At 41.9% G+C, this 21619-nt stretch overlaps 2 protein-coding genes across 2 annotated transcripts; one reads left to right on the top strand and one right to left on the bottom strand.

Moving 5' to 3' along the window:
- The first annotated feature begins 10204 nt into the window (after positions 1-10204).
- LOC125372183 (mannan endo-1,4-beta-mannosidase-like) lies at positions 10205-11113 on the top strand. Its single transcript, XM_048381355.1, has 2 exons — positions 10205-10496; positions 10677-11113. The coding sequence occupies exons 1-2, from the start codon at positions 10205-10207 to the stop codon at positions 11111-11113; spliced, it is 729 nt and encodes a 242-aa protein (XP_048237312.1).
- Positions 11110-21007, bottom strand: LOC124113807 (N-sulphoglucosamine sulphohydrolase-like). Its single transcript, XM_046474334.2, has 7 exons — positions 20836-21007; positions 18716-18848; positions 16215-16342; positions 15284-15434; positions 13561-13796; positions 12638-12813; positions 11110-12190 (listed from the first exon to the last, which is right to left on the bottom strand). Exons 1-7 carry the CDS (start codon positions 20963-20965, stop codon positions 11588-11590), a joined length of 1557 nt encoding a protein of 518 aa, XP_046330290.2. The 5' UTR covers positions 20966-21007; the 3' UTR covers positions 11110-11587.
- Positions 21008-21619: the final 612 nt, after the last annotated feature.

Raw genomic sequence — 21619 nt, 5'->3', positions numbered from 1 at the left:
TGTAGAACGTATAAACAGTTTTGCTATAGTGCTGTTGTTTGTCACAACGTAAGTCAGGCATACAGCACCTCAATAAGGTGTATCAGTGCCTTCTGATCAGTAAACATTGTCGTTTTCCAGTTGATAACGAAGTGACTATTGTCATGTAGACAGTTTCATGTTGTGTGTATTTATCCATGTTTGTAACCCGTGCCACTGTGAGTGATCGGACATGTAAGTTGTAACTGACAGTTGTTTAGATGTTTTGTGTAAATTCAATATTGCCTGGTGATACTAACAGTAGAGTCCATTGCTACGTTTCCGACTGAATCGACCGCCTCCGTGGTCTAGTGGTAGAGCGTCCACCCGGAGAGCGGAAGGTCCGGGGTTCGATCCCCGGCCGCGTCATACCAAAAGACGTTAAAAGATGGTACTTGTTGTTACCCTGTCCGGCGCTCGGCATTAAGGGGCTAAAACAAGGACTGGTCGGCTCGGAGTCAGTATACTGTGTCTGAGTGGGGTATTCATGTTAAATTGCGGCATGGTATCTCAGTGAGCTAGCACTATAAATCGGCATCATTCCGGACTAGTACAAGCAGACACACACACACACACACACACACACACACACACACACACACACACACACACACACGTGCATGCACACACACACACACACACACGTGCATGCACGTCGCTATATAAGTGCAATAATCTTGGACGCGACGTTAAACCCAATTTCACCTCACCTCACCTCCGACTGAATCATAAGCATGTGTTTATGAATTACTGTCAAATAGTATGATAGCAGGTGTTCGCGAAAAGGTGAGCGTATCCTGCCGCACTTGTGGCACCGGTCACAAATAGTACGACAGTTCTAAAACTGAACATCAGAATCGTGGTTGAATCGACACTGAACACTGGGTAGGGTAGGTGATTGTTGTGATTATGTTTACGCCCATTATCCACCGACAATATTGAGGACACCAGAATATATTAGGTTACGTGACATCGTGCACCTCGGTAAGGGAGGGGGCACGGGTGGCCCAGTCGTCTAAGGCGATGCGATTCGCTATGCAGAGTCGCGTCCCTTGGGCATGCCAGAAACCTATGATTGTGAGTTCGAATCCCGGTTCGCCCCGATTATGTTTCTAGGTTTGTCTGCACCATGCCTGTGCTCGTGGGTTTCAACGAAGTGGTAAACGTATGAGACCTGCATCACTTCGGGCTTTCCTCCCACATTAATATATTGCGATATAACTGGAATACTGTTAAAAGCGGCATTAAACCCAACTCACTCACTCACTCGGCAAGGGAACAGGCCCTTGTCTTGATCTCTCATCAGGTACATGATGTTTTCCATGTGTCAATATACTCACTTCGAGTACCATCAATATCAGGATCTGATATCCCGCTCCAAACCTTCTTGTCAGGTGGCGTCCCCCTTAACGTTTTTCAAACATTCCGTTATAATACATTTGATCAACCCAACAACATGTCGACGGAATCGAGTTTGAGCATTTGGTATGAACCCCTTGTAAACTCCAGTGAATGTCTGATTTCCAAGCAGTTTGTACATGGAGAGAAAATGCTCTTCCAATGACATGCTTGTCATGCTGCGAACAAGGCGTGTGGCTTTGTCTGGTCGTATACTGTAAGGTTTAAATATAACATGTACTTGAAAACGCATGGACCTCTTGAGCAATTGTACCCCCCTGTAAAGTCCAGTGAATGTCTGCTTATCTATCACCTTGTACTTGGCGATAATATGATATTTCAAGAAATAAACTGTTCTGAAACATAAACGACCAGAGGCAACTGGGGAAATGTGAGTAGTTATAACAAGACATTGCTTTATTCGATCGTGTACATGTCAGGCCTAAATATAGCCAATATTTGAGAGGCTATTGCTTCGCCTAGCCGACTGTGCAAACAGAAATGCAGTTACTTGGCGATTACTTTATCTGGACCTTGTATTTGCAAAGGGTTGTACGTAGTTTGCAAGTTCAAAATGTTTGTACCATATAGTGGAAACCTCATGAGGTGTTTTTGCAAAGAAATGTGATGGTACACAGAACAGTTGGCCTGTAGCAGGTGCAACAAAGAAGTCGATGTTTACAGTGGGAGACATTAATTACTCTATATTTGTCACCAACTATTTGTCATGGATAACAAACAATACATTTGATAACATTAGCCGGTACGCTCTTAATTTCTCAATCTTACACACACCTTTATAACAACTGTCTAAAGACTGGTCGGCTCGGAGTCAGTATACTGTGTTTGCGTGGACTGTTTAACTGTGGCATGGTATCTCAGTTGGCTAGCACTATTAAGTTCGCATGAGGCGTAAACAGGCGTAAAACCATATTCACTCACTCACTGTTACGTTCCTTGCCAGCAGGTGGCGGGTACAGTTCGGTCCGCCCCAAATCTATAATCTTTAAAAACCAAAGGCACCGAATAACATCTGGTGTAAACTATGATAATTGGGTTTGACATACACGTATTTCACTGAAGCTCATTCACAAAATGACTTAATTCTAACATAGAATAAAATTCCTTCTATCGACGTCACTCAAGGGTAGAGTGTTCGAAATCGAAGCAGCGGTTTGAATTTTTACCACTTATTTAATGTTAGGCTCTTGTCCAAACTAAGGCTAGATACATTGAGAAAAAAATATTTTCAGACGACTACAGTACTGTCATCGAACTAACCGTAAAAACTGATATTAAAATCAACAAGTTGCAAAGCAAACATAATATGTAACAAATTTCTGTCTTTATTTTCTAACTCCTCTGTGAATAAGTGACCTTCTATACAGTGCTTCACAATTTGTAAAGACAAAATCTTGGGATAGGAAATTACAAATGGCCATCAGAATTGTATCTCTAAATGGGACAATGTTCGCTTGTTAATTTGACACCATCTATTCTCTAAAACAATCACAATGAATGGCTTTAAATAACAGTGATGTTCAACAACGAGGACCTTACGATAAAAACATCAATGGTGTTCATTGGTTCAATGCTATGGTGGTATAAGTCAGGCACACATAATCAGGTATATCTGTGCACGTTCATCAGCAAACATGCACTTGAGTATATCTTCCAGCAGAACGATAAAAATGGTAAGTGACCGTAGTCATCTCGAATGTTTCATGTTCTTTCTATTGATCCATGGTTGTTTCCCACAACACTGGTTACACATTAGTGGTTATTGTCATTTGTTTAGCTCACCGCAGCTTGGCAATGCGTAGTTTTACAGGCGTTTAAATAATAGCAACACATCAATTCCATGATCCAATTCCATAAGTCCGGTGTATGATTCCGACTATATCATAAGCATGTGTTTATGAATCACTTTCACTATCACCGTCAAAGTATCCTGTCCCATAGATGACGCCAGTCACGCGGTATTCGTACCTGTAAGGCAGGTATAGAATGGAACATCACAATCGTGTTGAATTCAGTCCTGATCACAAGGTGGGAAAGGTGCTGCAGTGATTGTAGCGATTATGTTTACGCCCATCGCACACTGGTAACATTGAAATATATCAGCGCCAACCAAGGTTATGTGACATCGAGCACCTGGAGGAGGGACGAGGTGGTGGTCGCTGCTTCTCACGTCACACCAGATCCACATTTTAACATAACGGCCCGAAGTACCGTCAATTTCTGCATTTGTTATCCCGCTCCACAAATACCCTGGTCCGGCGTCCCTCTTTGTGTTTTTCAAACATTGAGTTGAATTACCTGTATCCACCTCAACAACATGGCGGCTGTATCCTATTTGAGCATTTTGTTTACGCCCCTTGTAAATTCCAGTAAATGTCATATTTTCGAAAACCTTGTGCAAAGCGAGAATATGATCTTCCAATGAGATGGCTGTCATGGTGTCCTGAAAAGCTCACAACATATAACCACGTTCAATCAGCCAGAGACAACTGCAGAATGTAAACAGTTTCAACAAGTCGTGTTGCTATATCTGATCGTCTTCACGTATGGTCTAAATGTAGCCAATATATTTTTTTATTTCTCCTAACCGACCGCCTAAACTACGGTAGCCCAAAAGGGACATGGAGTCTGTTTTTCAATATTTTGATATTTCACTTACTGTTATCGTAACCTTTTGCAAATTAACACGATTTGTCATACAAATATGTGATACATCATGTATAAAATCAACCGAAAATATGGAAAATCTACTTTCAAGTAGCTATTGAATCGCTGAAATGTGAAGCGAATATGTGAAAAACTAAAATGGAAATGTCAAAAACAAAAACGAAAATGTCAAAAACAAAAGCGAAAATGTCAAAAATTAAATGAAAATACAGAAAACTGTTTCCACCGCGGTGAAAATAGTTTTCTGTATTTTCATTTTAGTTTTTGACCTTTTCGCTTTTGTTTTTGGCATTTTCATTTTAGTTTTTGACATTTTCGCTTCACTTTTCAGCGATTCAATATCTTCTTTATACATGATTTATCACATGATTTATTTGTATGACAAATCGTGTTAATTTGCAAAACGTTACGATAACAGTAAGTGAAATACCAAAATATTGAAAAACAGACTCCATGTCCCTAATGGGCCACCGTACTAAACAGACAGCAGTCATATTAATGCGCGTTAGTTTTTCCACCATATACGTGTAAGGCCTAAATATAGCCAAGATATAGTTTCGTACACGATTGTTGCTTAGCCGGGGGCACGGGTGGCCCAGTCGTCTAAAGCGCCGTGATTCGCTGTGCAGAGTTGCGTCAGAAACCTTGGGCACGCCAGAAACCTATGATTGTGGGTTCGAATCCCGGTTCGCACCGACTATGTTCCTTAGTTCGTCAGCACCATACCCCTGTTCGTCGGCTTCACTGAAGAGGTAAACATCTGATCATGAGACCTGCATCACTTTGGGCTTTCCTCCCACATTAAGCTGACACGCCGTGATATAACTGGAATAATGTTAAAAGCGGCGTTAAACCAAACTCACTCACTCACTCACTATTGCTTAGCCAAACATACATGTAGTTGATGTGTGAATACTGGGCATTATAATTGCAATGAGTTTGTACGTAATTTGCAAGTTTAAAATAGTTTTATCATATACCTATCAATGATATGAGGCATTTTGCATGTGAGATAGAGCCAACATAGAGACGGTCATATCACAGGGGGTTTCATAACTAGACTCGTATTACATCCCCTGCCGGGCTGATAAGACTTAACAAATCATTTTGAATGGGCGGTCGATATCAGCCCTGGTGATAATAAATAATAAATTGGAGTAAGTCCCTCGGTATGTCGACTGATCGTCTTATCAGCTAGCTTTCCCGTGACAAAGTCTTCCAAACAAGGTGAAAATATATTGCACTCACATGCAAATAGATACAGTTTACATTTTGATGTTATGACTTTCGACCCTGGGCTGATATTGAGGTCTCCGGTTGTTTTGGGGTATGATGTGAAAACTGCTATTAAATAACCCCCCAGGATCACGTTCTAGATAACTTATGCATCTCTACATCACATGCCCTGCGACTAACGGGATCGGGTGGTCAGACTCGCTGACTTGGTTGGTGCATGTCATCGATCCCAATTGCGTGGATCGACGCTCACGGTATTAATCACTGGATTGTCTGGTCCAGACTCGATTATTTACAGACCGCCGTCATACAGCTGGAATATTGCTGAGCGCGGCGTTAAACAACAAACCGACCAACCCTCATGGAAATGGAAGGCTATAAATACAAGTCTTTTATGAGCACTTGATAGTCTAACTTGTTTGCTAGAAAAAGTGGCTACGTGGAGATCCTACGTGTTACACAACATCTGGATAATTATCATGCCATGCCAAGCATTAGAATTTGGGCAGAATCATAACAACATATGCCCTGCCCAGAGATCGGAAGGTCGGCGGTTCGATTCCCTATCCGCACAATACCAAAAGAAGCAAAATGCTGTCTCTCACTCAGTGCAATGGGTATCCATGTTACACTGCGGTATTGTATCTCGGTGAGCTAAAAATATAAAACCGGCATATGTGAGGAATAGTAAATGCGACCACAGACAAACACATACGAGAATACGAGAATTCGAGAACGTGAAATGTCAACATTTGAGAGAAAATAAAATGTCGCATTCTCGCATTCTCGCGTTCTCGCTGACCCTTTTCAATTCTTTTCGTGAAGTCCATATCGACAATACTTTTCTGAACATCATGAGCTAAAGATTTTCGACCTAAATAATTCCTGATAATTTTTATTTGTCTGAAGTTTGGTTTGGCATCTCCGGCATCAAGAAATGAAAATACAGTCATCTGCAGGGACATGTACACCTGAATCGGACCAGAGGTAAAACACACCCTTGTCTAACTTCAGGTAAGGGAAGGAGGACGGCTCTCATAAACAGGTTAACATAGACAAACAGGTTAACATAGACAAACAGGTTAACATAGACAAACGGGTTAACATAGACAAACAGGTTAACATAGACAAACAGGTTAACATGGGCAAACAGGTTAACATAGACAAACGGGTTAACATAGACAAATAGGTTAACATAGAAAAACGGGTTAACATAGAAAAACGGGTTAACATAGACAAACAGGTTAGCATAGACAACAGGTTAACATAGACAAACAGGTTAACATAGACAAACAGGTTAACATAGACGACGGGTTAACATAGACAAATAGGTTAACATAGACAAACAGGTTAACATAGACAAACAGGTTAACATAGACGACGGGTTAACATAGACAAACAGGTTAACATAGACAAACAGGTTAACATGGACAAACAGGTTAACATAGACAAACGGGTTAACATAGACAAACATGTTAACATAGACAAACAGGTTAACATAGACAAACAAGTGTTTTAAGACCCACTAAACAGTTGACGACGTTGAACCCCATTTCACCTCACCTCACCGTTAGTTTAATATCAAAACTGAGGACATTTCGTGTCACGTGGCACAGTGTAGAAAGATAACGTTTTTATAATCAAATCACGAAACTGTGCCAACATTTTACCTCTGCCTAGATACGTTATCTTCTGCCAAGGTAGTACATTCAATTGGGCGTAGTCCAGTATGAGGTAAGTGGAACGCTCTGTAATAAGTAAACAACACGTCCATTACCCGTCCTTGTACCTATCATACCATGATGAACAAATATGATATTTCTAAAGGTATTCGCCAATTATTAAAACTGGTGCTTCAAAATAAATCAGGTCAAGTACTTGACTACTTACTGCATGTACCTCCATTTTCTGAAGATCACAGACCCCTGCTTGTATCACTGACTTGTCACAGCGAAACTTATTTCTCAACAGTGTGGATATACCTTTATGACATCACGTACTGCCCACCACAGAAGTTTCACGCAATTGTTTCTGTGCGAGGCTTAGATACATAGTAGGCTGACGAAGTACATAGTTTACACAGTCGTTATACTCCCAGGATATTATGTCTCAACAAGGGCGTTGTTATTCTTGCAGCCGTATCTCATCGCCATTACTGCTGCACTTGATTGGCGATTAGTCAAAGTACAGTAAAGTACGTTTAAAACGAACGAACTGACGGATCTGTATGTCCCGACTATTTGCTATAGTTATGCTGTATATATGCTTATAACGAACAACGGTTATAACAAACTAAAGTTAGTGGTCCATATGAGTTCGTTATAACCGTAGTTTACTGTACAAAGATCCTTTCTTAATCCCTTGAATTGTCTCTATGTCCATACATATTGTAATATTTCAATATAATGTGATTGAAAAGTTTTATGATAAGTGGGTTTGCATTAAATGACACTATATGAACCCGAGGAGCAAAGGAATATATCTCCCAGAATTATTCACAGTATGTTTTTATATTCTTCAATTGACCCCTGAAGATACATGGTAGAATAGGTCTTCAGCAGCCCATGCTTGCCGTAAAAGGCGACTATGCTTGTCGTAAGAGGCGACTAACGGGATCAGGTGGTCAGGCTCGCCGACTTGGTTGATGCATGTCATCGTATCCCAATTGCTTGGATCGATGCTCATGATGTTCATCACTTGATTGTCTGGCCTAGACTCGTATATCCACAGACAGCCGTCATATAGCTGGAATATTGCTGATTTGGGCGTCAAACAACAAACAAACAAACAAACAAATATTCTTCAATTGAAAAAAATATATCCAAAAAATGAACTGTACTGACGCCGCATGGGTACACTGTGAGAAGTCCTTTGTGAAGTACACACCATCGTGATATTAGTAGAATATTTCTTTTCGAGCCGTACAACCAAACCCACTCACTAACTCATTTGTGTACGGCCAACCCATGCTTACCGTAACAGGCGACTATGCTTGTCGTAAAGGACGTCTAACGGGATCGTGTGGTCAGGCTCGTCTTAGTTCCGGCATGTCATCGTAGTGTCAATCACTAGATTGTCTGGTCTAGACTCGATTATTTACAGACCGGGGTCATTCAGCTGAAATATTGCTGAGTGCGGCGGTAAACAACAAACAAACAAACATTTGTGTACAGACTGCTGGTGTTCGTGGTTTGCTGGTTCCTGGACTCGGTGGCATGCAATCCAGTTGATCAACGTGCTACACGTGAGACGAAGAAGCTTTACGCCAACATGAAGGCGTTCGCCCACGATGCCAACAGGATCATGTTTGGTCATCAGGAGGACACATGGCTCGGAGCATCAGGAGGACGACCGCCCTATCACTACACTGACTTAATGCATGATGGAAGCATCAATGGTTGGATTTTCATTGTAGGTTTATTGAGTGAGTATGGTTTTACGCCGCTTTTAGCAATATTCCAGCAATATCACGGCGGGGGACACCAGAAATGGGCTTCACACATTGTACCCATGTCGGGAATCGAACCCGGGTCTTCGGCGTGACGAGGGAACACTTTAACCACTAGGCTACCCGACCGCCCGTAGGTTTATTGAATGAAACAACATTAATTCGCAGTGATCCCCACTCCCACGCAAAAGTGCCCCCAGAAAATTTGCCCCTTTGAAACCTGCCTCTCTAGGAACTTGCCCTGGATAGAATATATGAGTTGAGGGTAGTGTTTCGGGGAGATAGGAGGGGGCAGTTGCCCTGATTTGCATTTTTGTCATTGTTGCCTTGAATATATCTGGTCCATACACCCCTAAGCAAATTGCAAATAATAATAGACGTAAAAAAAAAAAAAAACTTTTTAAAATGTCCACTTGTTATCGCACGCACTTCATTTGAATTAGGGGCGATCGGGTCGCCCAATGGGTAAAACGTTTGTTCGTCACACCGAAGACCCGGGTTCGATTCTAGACATGGGTACAAAGTGTGAAACATAATCGGGGCGAACCGGGATTCGAACCCATGGTTATTGGTTCCTGGCTTGCCAAAGGGATGTAACTCTGCACAGCGAATTGCGTTGCCTTGGACGACTGGGCCACCCTTGCCCCTTATCCTTCATGAATACCTGTGGACGGCATTGTGTACATGTGCATTAATCATGAAGTGATACGTATTGTTCCTCGCATCATGGGCCCCTAACCGAACAGAATTGTCTGTAGTTCTAGCTTGCATGTATGAACGACCCATATATAATTGTGAACAATGTTTTCATACACTACTTTCAGTTTTCGTCATGTTGGTACATTCACTGTGGACCATTGTCAAATTGAAAAATGATAAACTGCTCTGCCGTTTTTCAATGTTTATTGTATATCATTTGTGAAAAGATGTGAACAGCAAGGATTTGTCACCTGGTGATTATCGCGTCCATAGTTGAACCAAACTGTTCAATTATTTGAATTTCGTAATGCTAAAGCATACAATGTGGGCCACTGTTATAAAAACATAAATTAAGCTACAGCCATATATCACTTTCATTTCTCTAATATTCCTGCTGTTTCCAGAATCGGGGGCACGGGTGGCCCAGTCGCTTAAGGCGCCGAGATTCGGTGTGCAGAATTGCGTCCACTGGGCACGCCAGAAACCTATAATTGTGGGTTCGGGTCCCGGGTTGGGGTCAGCACCATACCCGTGCTCGCTGGTTTCACCGAAGTGGTAAACGTCTGAGACCTGCATCACTTCGGGCTTTCCACCCACATTAAGCTGACACGCCGTGATATAACTGGAATACTCAGTCTGTCTAAAGCGGGGTTAAACCCAACTCTCTCATTCACTTTCCAGAATGCCCTACCTGATGCCCTATCAGACGTTTTGGACATGACAGGGCAGCGACCAGCCCTCACTGGCTTTGACTTCTTCCAGATAGTTGACGACCATATGTTTACCATGTCCTACTTGGCGAAGTTGGCTCATGCTCGGGGCCAAATCGTCACAGTAACCCAGCATCTAGATAACCCTATCACCAATGGGTCAGCATGGGTGGAAAGAGATCCTGGTCAGTTCGTCCACATTGTTAGACGTCTTCTCCCTGGAGGGGACTTCAACCACGTGTACCGACAGAACCTGGATAAAATTGCTGACTGGGCGCTTAACCTAAAGGATTCAAATGGTACATTGATTCCTATCATATATCGAGCACTCCATGAACAGAATTGAGAATGGTTCTGGTGGGGGTTGAACAACAAGGCTCAAAACTCAGTACAAGACGTCCAGAATCTTTTCAGATACCTTGTAACCTACCTACGAGATACGAAGGGTGTGCACAATATCCTCTATGCCATTTGTCCAGACAAGTTCAAAGATGAAGCTGATTATCTAAAGGTGTATCCCGGGGATGACTACGTTGACGTTATAGGAACTGACTACTATTTCGATGACGGCAATCATCCATCGACCGATGACTTCAAGCGCACGCTGGAGCAATTGGTGGACATTGCAGAACAGCGTGGGAAGATCGCTACTTTGACGGAAACAGGCATTCGCTCTAATGTGTTTGACAAGGTCCACAACTTCTGGAATGATCATATCCTTGACGTGATCAAATCCAGTCCAAAGGCTAGTCGGATAGCCTATGTCTATGCCTGGTCTAACCACTGTTTCGGACAGGGACGATGTGAGGTCTACATTCCATATAAAGGACATCCATCTGAAAAGTATTTTGTGAACAACTTCTTCAAAGACCCTGTAACATATTTTCTCGATAGAATAGGAAATGTTTATTCATAGATGAAAATGAACGTATAATAAAATCACTTGCTTGTATTTGTGTGTTGTCATATATTTGAATTAAGAGTTGTTTCTGTTTGAAATCAGCAAAGCAGATGTATAATGACACAAACTCAACCTAACGGCATTAAATACAATTCATTAGCTGAATCATCACAGCAACGTACTTGTGAGAGAGTGAACGAGAGTTGCGTCTTTTGTAGTGTTTTAGTTTACAGCTTTAACAGACTGACTGAGTATGATTTTACGCCGCTTTTAGCAAAATTCCAGCAATATCACGGCGGGGGACACCAGAAATTGTACATTGTACACACATTATACCCATATCGGGAATCGAACCCGGGTCTTCGGCATGACGAGCGGACGCTTTAACCACTAGGCTACCCGACCGCCCCACAGCTTTAACAGAAGCAAAATAGAAGACAGTACTGCAGAACAGAAACCACTATAACGGCGATTGTACATTTTCTTTACTCAATATTCACCATTGTACAGAGGCCCGCAGTACGTTCTCTCTAAGACAGCTCCTGGATAGCAGTACCAGGGGTCGTGAGTGGCATTCTGCCACGCACGTAGCCTCGTTTTCAGTGCATCCAGAATGGCAAACAGAGATGGCTCGTTGCATAGGTTCATCTGTTCCTTGGGGTCAAGGTTAAGGTCATAAAGTTCAAAGGGCGCACGGTGATAGTAGTCGCCTAGAGTCCTGTACCAGTACGTAGGCTTCCCGGATTTCGTGTTGTTGAGAATTTCTTGAAAAGATGGCGCCTGATACAGATCCGTAGCGATGGGAAAGGAGAGCCCCATGTTGAGATTGTGTATCAATTTGAACTTCTCTACTGTGCGAATGACTCTCATTGGGAAATACATGGTTATTTCGTGGAAGTTGTGACTCGAGAAGACAGCATCAAAATTGGGCAGCTGGGTCGCGGAAGGATATTCCAAAACCGGAAGCAGTGATTTGCCGGTGAGAACGGCGGGAGGGAGATATGGTTTTATCCTGTAAGTTGGGTACTTAACAGAATACCAGTCCAAAACCGTTGGTACAATATCAATTAAACTGGCCATGGCATCCGTTTTCTGAAAAATGCAATAAGAGATAAGTTTTGGGGGATATTTATGTGAACCCGAGTATGTCTTCATTATATACTTTCAAATATTTAATATCAATTGTGCTTTCATAATTTTGTGTATTATATACCATTATAAGAAACCAACAATTCACAACTGTAATGTTATAACCCGACTGAAATGTAACATATTAATGTCATATTCTGGGCAGAGAACAAAAGTATTTTTTAGCAAAAGATATTTCGACTGTTATAACGGTTCTATGGAATTGCACTGAAAGAAATAGCGTGGAAAAAGTTTTCCTTCCATAACGTACAGGAAGAAAAAAAAATTGTCATAAAATTAATGTTATGAAAGAAAATAAAAAAATTCGACCCCTACCATTAAGATTATATTGTCTAAATCTAACAAAACTCCCCCATCCCTCCACCTCAGAATGTATGACCGGGCTCTTACGCTTCCCCAGCTCTGTGTCTGCAGTGGGGAGGATATGATCAGCGGTTCCCTCATCCCAGGGTCGTACAGGTTGGTCTTCGCTCCAGGGAATGGGATGCCGTTGTCGGAGGAGTACACGACAAGGGTGTCGTTCATGACGCCCGCCTTTTCCAGCAGCTCCATAAATAAGCCCAAACCTGAGTAACATAAACTCTGTACTTACCTACTGTAGGAATGGTATATAAGTGTAGTAATTTATCCTGTAATGGGAAGGATTCTCGGCAGGATAAAGCCAACTGTTAAAGGAGGTATCCGTTTGGGTTATATACGGATAAGGATGCAAATATAAAAGGTCAGGTAGGTGCTACTGTACGTGTTTACAAACAATCATGGCGTCGTCCTTGTAAATCGGCGATCGAGTCAAAATAAACCATCGCGAATCTGGAGAAACTACATGGGTATTTGTTTGTTATCATTATTAAAACAATAGTCAAAGATACTGAAGATGAGTGTCTAACTGGGACGTAGGTGTGGTATTTTACAAGTTTGGCAACTTTGGATGTAAAAATTGCGAAACAATTTCGCGAGGACACAGTGTCCATATCTGTGCGTAAAGACCTCTGCGGCTTGGGGCCTTCTCCGCAATTTAAAATAGTTGGATTCAGCCGAAATATGTCCGATTGTCACCTGGTTTCACTGTGTCTATTAGTGTACATCTGGCTCTGCACTTCGTACAGTTATGACAATACAGGCAGACAAACGTTACGTCTCATGACTAGGGTTAGAGTAGCTTCCCTTTGATGAAGGGCATTTACTCTAGCGGGCGACCCGAAAGATTGCCGCGATAGGCAAGTAGAAACGAGGAGGCGGTATTACAGCTGGAAGATTGCTAAATGCGGCGCAAAACCATACTCACTGACTCACTCACTCACTCCGGCAGTTACCTTGATCCATTCTGCTGTACGCGGTATACATATTGGCCATGTCGACTCGGGTCGCGGTGGTGTTAGGTAGAAAGAAAGGTATCGTGACGTCATCGGGAGAGTTCTTGACCGGCGTCCAGTCCGGTATGTTTCCCATGCCTGGTTCTCCATTGCCGAACCTCTCACAGAACTGGCCGTACGTGGGGATGTCCGAGCATCGATGAGGGTCATGGTATGTGATATACAAGAAGAAAGGTCTGTCGATGGATGCACATAACAGTGTGTATATTAATGATAATCTCATGATACATGCATATCAAATCCAATGGTTGTTTACTCACTTTTTTTAAAAACAACTTACATGTAGAACGTCAATGCCAGAGAATAACCAGTCTCAATTATCCGCCCAAACAGATTCCATTGGGCGTAAAGGGCAAAATAGCGGTGAACATTATACGAATGGATCACTGAAAATCAGTGATGACACCAGGTGTTCGCTAGAGGTTAGTATGTCTTGTCCTACATGAAGCAGCCGCCATTCACACAATTTGCATTAAACATCAAGTGTTTGTTTGTTGCTAGTCTGTCTTACAGACCCTGATACAAATATATATCAAATACAGCCCATGCAAGTCTATAATGTTTGGCAAGTCTAGATTACTGCAGTATCAGGATTTGAAAATGAAGAGAGTCACTGGGCTCCTTTTTATTATATTTTCATTAAGAAAACTGAACAACTGTTTTTTCTGTACGATATGTTCATTTCAGACACTAGATGTTAGTCTAGTTTGTTACCTGAGTGAGTGAGTGAGTTGGGTTTAACGCCGCTTTTAACAGTATTCCAGTTATATCACGGCGTGCCAGCTTAATGTGGGAGGAAAGCCCGAAGTGATGCGAACCGGGATTCGAACCCACAATCAATAGGTTTCTGGCGTGCCCAAGGGACGCAACTCTGCACAGCGAATCGCAGCGCCTTAGACGACTGGGCCACCCGTGCCCCCGTTTGTTACCTGATGCAACAGCAGTATTCAAGCTATGCGAATACACACAAAATGTTATATATTACATATGCTTGAATGTGTCAGATCTAACTTAAGCATAATATATCTTCCGATAACTTTTTGTACCATCCAAGAATTTAATGTGCATAGAGTATGTAGATATGTGCCAAATCCACAGACTATAGCATGCTGGTAGAGTTACACTGTTACAGCAGTCAATGGATCAGTGTGGACTCAGCTCGCTGGGGAGTATAGAACCTCAGCTACACGTGAGGCGCTAGAAGGTTAACAGTCTTACTATTTTATCCTACCGGGTACCCATACACCCCTAGGAGAAAAAGAGGCACATTTCGAACAAATTCACTTGCACATTGATCAAAAACATTTTAGATGTTTCAGTGTGGGACAGGACCGAAGCCCGAGAAACTCTCAGGAGTCTTGATGCCAGAAGCGGTCACCCATCCGCCTACTTTCCACAACCATCGTTGATCAAAAACATTTTAGATATGTTTCAGTGTGGGACAGGACCGAAGCCCGAGAAACTCTCACGAGTCTTGCTGTCAGACGCAGCCACCCATCAACCTACACTCCGCAACCAACGTTGCTTAAGTTTACCTGATGCGCTGTACACGGGACCACGTCCGACCATTAACAACGACACAATATAAATGATAATACATGTACATCTTGTCTACGTCATTTTTCAAAACCATTTTAAAATATGAAAAGTGTGCTTCATTCACCTGGAATCATTTTGTGACAGGAATTCCTGAACATACTGTTTCATCAATGTTATGTTTCGCCCAACCTGTATAATAGGATTATTCTCTTCTGTTTGCTCATAGTCAAACTTGTACACCGAGTCAGGGCCGACATGTTTTCTACCCACGATGCCTGAAATGATATAGGTGCTGAAAATATATTCACTGAACAATCTACCAAATTGATATGGTAACTTTTGCGGATAATTATTCATATGCAATCAGAAGATAAATAAAAATCAAAGGTTATCTTCATTTCAAACTTACTTGTGTGAACGACATTGTATTTGCCTACTGTCATAAAAATGATGTTCACATCAGCGGAACATGCTTTGACAAAGGTGAGGTGAAATGGGGTTTAACGTCGCGTCCAAGATTATTGCACTTATATAGCGACGTGCATGCACGTGTGTGTGTGTGGCTGCTTGTACTAGTCCGGAATGATGCCGATTTATAGTGCTAGCACACTGAGATACCATGCCGCAGTTTAACATTAATACCCCACTCAGACACAGTATACTGACTCCGAGCCGACCAGTCCTTGTTTTAGCCCCTTAATGCCGAGCGCCAGACAGGGTAACAACAAGTTCCATCTTTTAACGTCTTTTTGTATGACGGGGCCGGGGATCGAAGCCCGGACCTTCCGCTCTCCGGGCGGACGCTCTACCACTAGACCACAGAGGCGGTCGCTTTGACAAAGACGGACTCTGCTTTTAGAAGAGATGTCCTATGACTATTGAAATGGGATTTGTCGCTTTTCTTGACAAAGATTCAGTTAGTTTTTCTTAAATATGAAACGTCTACGCCAGAGAATAACCACTCACGATTATCGTAGTTTTGAATCACTAAAGAACTTATTATCCATCAAAGTTTCAGGTCTTTTTGAGATTGTGTTAATCTATGTGGACATCACCTGTTCTGATGCCAGCTTCATGGAGAATCATCGGCAGACTCTTCACGGTGCTGAAGGAATTCATGTTGAAGTCATGGAGCCCGAACATACCATTCTGGTGTGGAGGTAGACCCGTCAGCAGGGCGGACCTGAATCAGGGCATACCGTATATATAATCAGGGCATACCGTATATATAATCAGGGCATACCGGATACATATACAAGAGGCCCATAGGGCCTGTGTCGCTCCCCTGGATATTTACGTTATCATGACAAAATATAAATTTGCATTGTACATGTATAAAATACTGCAAATATTTCGTAATTTTGACTCTGTCAGCATTTAAAGGGGGTGGATGGCAAATCTGACAGCATGAACGTGTACGTCTCCTGAAGACCTGAACCGTTTCCATGTTATGATCCAGGATCTACTAGTTTCCAGAGGCAAGGCTGGACCCCAGGGCAAATCCTATTGGCATAAATGTATTATTCTCTTCAAAACAAACAAATGTATACATTTGACTCCTGGGGCGTCAGCCCCACCATTTGACGACGGACGGACGCGGTGAGCTAATAACATTACGGAGGACTGACAATTTACTATCACATTATTAGTTTCTGTGTTGTTTTATGCCGCATTCGGCAATATTCCAGCTACAGGACGCCGGTCTGTAAATAATCGAGCCTGGACCAGACAATCCTGTGACTGACATCACGAACATTGATGTACGTAAATGGAATACGATGACATGCATCAACCTTGTCACCGAGCCTGAACACCCGATCTCATCAGCCGCCTCTTTCGACAATAACGGTTGCTGGACCAATTCTAACCCGGATCTTCAGGGGCACCCGCACTACACATTGAATGCGACGTATCCTTTGTACAAGAAGTCACAGTCTTTTAACATAACCAATTCTTCACGGGTTTGCCCTTTTTTCGGTGTAAAAGTGACGCGTGTCTATTTTAGCCACGTAATGAAGTGTGAGCGTGTGGAACTCACAGAAGACAGATTAACCTAGCCGTTGCAGGACATTGAAAGAGAGGAGTAGTGAAGAGACCACAAGCATGGGCGGATACAGCTTTTTTGAAAAGGGGGGGTGCACAATTAAGATCTATTTATTGTCTTTGGTGGTCTTTATACAGAAATAAAGATTTTTTTCACCCCCCCCCCCCCCCATCCCCTCTCTGTATCCGCCCATGCACAAGGCCATGGCACGTGAAGAAACTGAAACTCGCCGTGGCGTGATTCGTTGGTTAATATTTTTAGCGATTACACAGACAAGAAACGTGGATGGTATAACCCGTGAAGTATTGATGACGATTTATCAACAATAAGATTGATTTAACTGATGTCTCCATTTGTAAACCTACTTTTTCTCATTAAATGACCACGGGTTATATGAAACAATGTAAAGTCCTTCGCCAACGTTAGGTCCACGGGGACCTGGGACTTTTGTTGGAGACAATATATTTCTTTCCGTTACTGCTTCAAGATACACAAGGGGAAGCCAAACTACGGAAGCCTAATGGTAAAACTTTGGAATTTTTCTCATGTTTTCGATCATGTAAACATAAAGCGTCAACGCCAGAGAATTGCCAGTCTGGATTATACGACGAAACGGGTTCCATTTGGCGCAAAAGGCATTATATAATAAATAATATATCTTCACTTCGAGCTTTTTCTCGTAATTTCGATTATTTCTCTAGATATACTAGAATTTCATTCCTCCGTGGCTGCGAGAAAATATTTGAAATTAAAACAAAAATACACGATAATACAATTTATAAAAAACATATTTATGCTCCCAATGTGCTACCATGAGGCTTTTGTGACGAATAATTAGTTTCTGAACAAAGACACTTCTTTTCGGTGCTCCTGTATGTGACATTAATGTTTTATGTTTTAGATTAATATCGATAAGGACATACACAATAAATAAACGTTTAGGCTAATATTTACAAATCGCATCTTTTCTCGTGATATTAAGTCACTTGATAAGATGTAGAGTTTCCATCACTAATTTCCACATGTTGCCAGGATTTTGACGAGATGGCAAATATCCTCCATATCTTTTATCCTGATATCAGAGAAATGGTAACACATGCACGAAATTATTCTTGAAAAACGTCTGGGACAAGCCGAATAGCGACTGGGTTCCGTCTAAGCGCAAACGGGCATAGCTAAAAGAATTGTCAACTCGTTGCGTAATGATTCACGCATAGTCTGCCATATATCATACAAATTCAAGATGCTATTGAAACCGCATCGGAACTAACAGTATAATGCAGTATGATGGAAAACCTTTAACTGTATCATGGGATTATTTTTGATTGCAAGACATATGTCAAATTAAAACAATGTTCCTGAGGGATTCTTTAACCGAAGTACTTGAAGTCATACGCGCATTCTGATTGGTTTGTCGTACTTTCGTACATAACATTCATCGCTAGTGGGGACGAGTCTTCTTACAGGTTACGGAAAGGGGCGAGTGGTGACGAAAGGCACGGGATGTCCTACCTGCTTGGCGAGCAGCTGCTGACGGTGGTGAAGGCGTTATCAAACGTTACACCCCTGGAGGCAAGTTTATCAAAATTTGGTGTCTTGCAGGCCGTGTTGTTATAGGCTCCCATCTCGAAACCCGCATCGTCGCCTTCAGTGGAATAAAGAACGTTTACTACAAACGCTTTAATGTTGTTCAGAGAAAAACGTGTCATACATTGCTGAAAGTAAAATATTAATATATTGCCAACGTATTGTCACATCAACACAACCATCACTGATCCAAATGAGAGACTTTAACATTTGCCTCTAGTCTAGAGATTTAGACAGACAGACATACATAGAGACATTGTATTCGTATTGACTGGCCATGAGATCAGTATTACAGTGACAGTTTTATAAAAAGAATGTTCAGGGCGCCTGTTAAGATCAGTTACATGCAGTTCTATACTGCTGTAGTCTTTAGATATATATATGCCTTGAACATTCTTTTCATAAAACTGTATAATATTGGCATCATGGCGAGTTTGGGGCACGGGTGGACCAGTTGTCTAAGGCGCCGCGATTCGCTGTGCAGAGTTGCGTCCCTTGGGCACGCCAGAAACCTATGATTGTGGGTTCGAATCCCGGTTCAACCTAATTATGTTTCTAGGTTTGTCAGCACCATACCCGTGCTTGTGGGTTTCACCGAAGTGGTAGACGTCTGAGACCTGCATCACTTCGGGCTTTCCTCCCACATTAAGCTGACACGCCGTGAAATAACTGGAATACTGTTAAAAGCGGCGTTAAACCCAACTCACTCACTATAAGGTGGGGTGAGGCGAGGTGAAATGTATGTTCACGTAACGTTCAAGATTATTTCACTCATATAGCGACGTGCATGCACGTGTGCGTGTGGCTGCTTGTACTATTCCGGACTAATGCCGGTTTTATGTTGCTTGCCCACTTATGATAAGATGCCGCAGTGGAAATCAAAAGACTGGTTGGTTTGTTTGTTTATTGTTTAACGCCGCACACAGCAATATTTCAGCTATATGACGGCGGTCTGTAAATAATCGAGTCTGGACCAGACAATCCAATGATTAATATCATCCACGCGACTTGGATCGATGACATGTATCAACCAAGTCAGCGAGCCTGACCACCCGATCCCGTTAGTCGCCTTTTACGACAAGCATAGACACCTTTTACGGCAAGCATGGGTTGCAGAAGACCTATTCTACACCGGAATCTTCACGGGTCGGAAATAAAAGATACTCCAGTCAGGCACATTATATTGACTCCGAGCCAGAGTGCCCTTGGTTAACACCGAGAGCCAGGCAAATACCACCAGCAAGTATGAACAAGTGTTCTGAATAATTCTAATTTGCGAAGACGCATTCAGAAAGATAACTGTTCCCCGCAGAACGTAATGTCACATAACCAATAGCATTTTATTAGCTTTTCTTTCTCAAATATGAAACGTCAGCGGTAGAGTATAATCAGTCTTGATTTTCTACCGAAACAGATTCGATTGGGCATTCAATTCAAAATAGTGATTAAAATAATAAAATTATGAATGAATTACTGAAGATGTATAAGTGTGCCAAGTTTGGTGCTTTTAACCCAAACTGCACAATTTTGACAAAATCCAGCCTTAACCGCCCCACTAATAACAGTGATGACAGCAAGTCTTTGCGAAAGGCTTACTGATGTCCTTCTCTACCGGTAACACATTATGTCAGCAGTATCTAGAGTTTAATACATTTCTGCACATAAACAGCGTGGGTGCGATTACAAAGCTAGGTATGAGAAACCAACAGTTGTGCCCTATCTCCTCTCCTTGACACTTAGATTATTACGTGTACATATCAAACAGTGCCATGTACGAATCGTAGACAGCCGACTCACTGAGCATAACAGACATTTCCCTTATAAAACTGTACAACGTAAACGATACGATTTACATGCAGCCACGAGTACCATTTCTTGTAGCGTCGATAGAAATTAAATATTTTTATATATAGCTTCATTCAACATACAAAAACAAATTGGTAATCAATTAAGTGCTCAGCTCTATTTGTAAATATGAACAATATTGACGTTTTAGAGAGTTTAAAAGGCTCCAAGACGTTGCCTTCTTGACCAGACATACTTACCCAAAATGAGGACCACGTTCTTTTTAGCGATAATGTTATTGTCAGTGTTAGTATCCTGTGCAAATCCATTGAAGAGAGATATTGACCATATAACAAAGAATACCACAAAATCATGCCGAAGTCTTCTCATGATTGAAACGTTTTGTCGACAATAGACACGACGTCTTGCATGTCAAGGTCACCCGAGATATACTCGGTCTTATAAGAAGCACGAAGCTGTCATTTGCTTGATTAGGGAACAAAAGCGGCGTGTTGTCATTTGAAATCATATAATGTGCTTTTTGGAAAGTCATAATAAAATATGCATTTATTGATAACTTAGTGAACACATTTCCCAGGCAATGGATATCATTGTCTTCATTGATAAGAACAACAAATGCTAAAATCCCAATGAACATTACGTTAACAGATGTCTACAAAAGCGACAAAACCTAACCACAATTGTAAGAAGTCTCTGCTGAAAGCAAAATTCATTGTACGATTCCGACTATATGATAACCATGTGTTTATAAATCACTATCAATTTGTGATGATACTAGGTGTTCGCGAAAAGGTGAGCGTATCCTGCTCAACGGAGGCACCTGTCACCAACACATGCAAAGGTCAGTCAACTGTGTAAGTCAAAATGGTACAAGTCAAAAGGCGGACATCTGTTTTGTCACTGGTGCGTCACATTTGGAAATGTCCTCCACGTGTCTGCCATATAATGTTTCAAAACCTTTTCTCAGGCCTTGAATGCTGCAACCCTGAGCAATGTACATGTAATACCAACATTATTAAGGTA

The sequence above is a fragment of the Haliotis rufescens genome, unplaced genomic scaffold (assembly GCF_023055435.1).
Source record: "Haliotis rufescens isolate VD_foot unplaced genomic scaffold, xgHalRufe1.0.p SCAF_38, whole genome shotgun sequence".
NCBI lineage: Eukaryota > Metazoa > Mollusca > Gastropoda > Lepetellida > Haliotidae > Haliotis > Haliotis rufescens.
The sequence above is the reverse complement of the archived record's forward strand: the minus strand, read 5'-3'. Positions and strand labels throughout refer to the sequence as shown.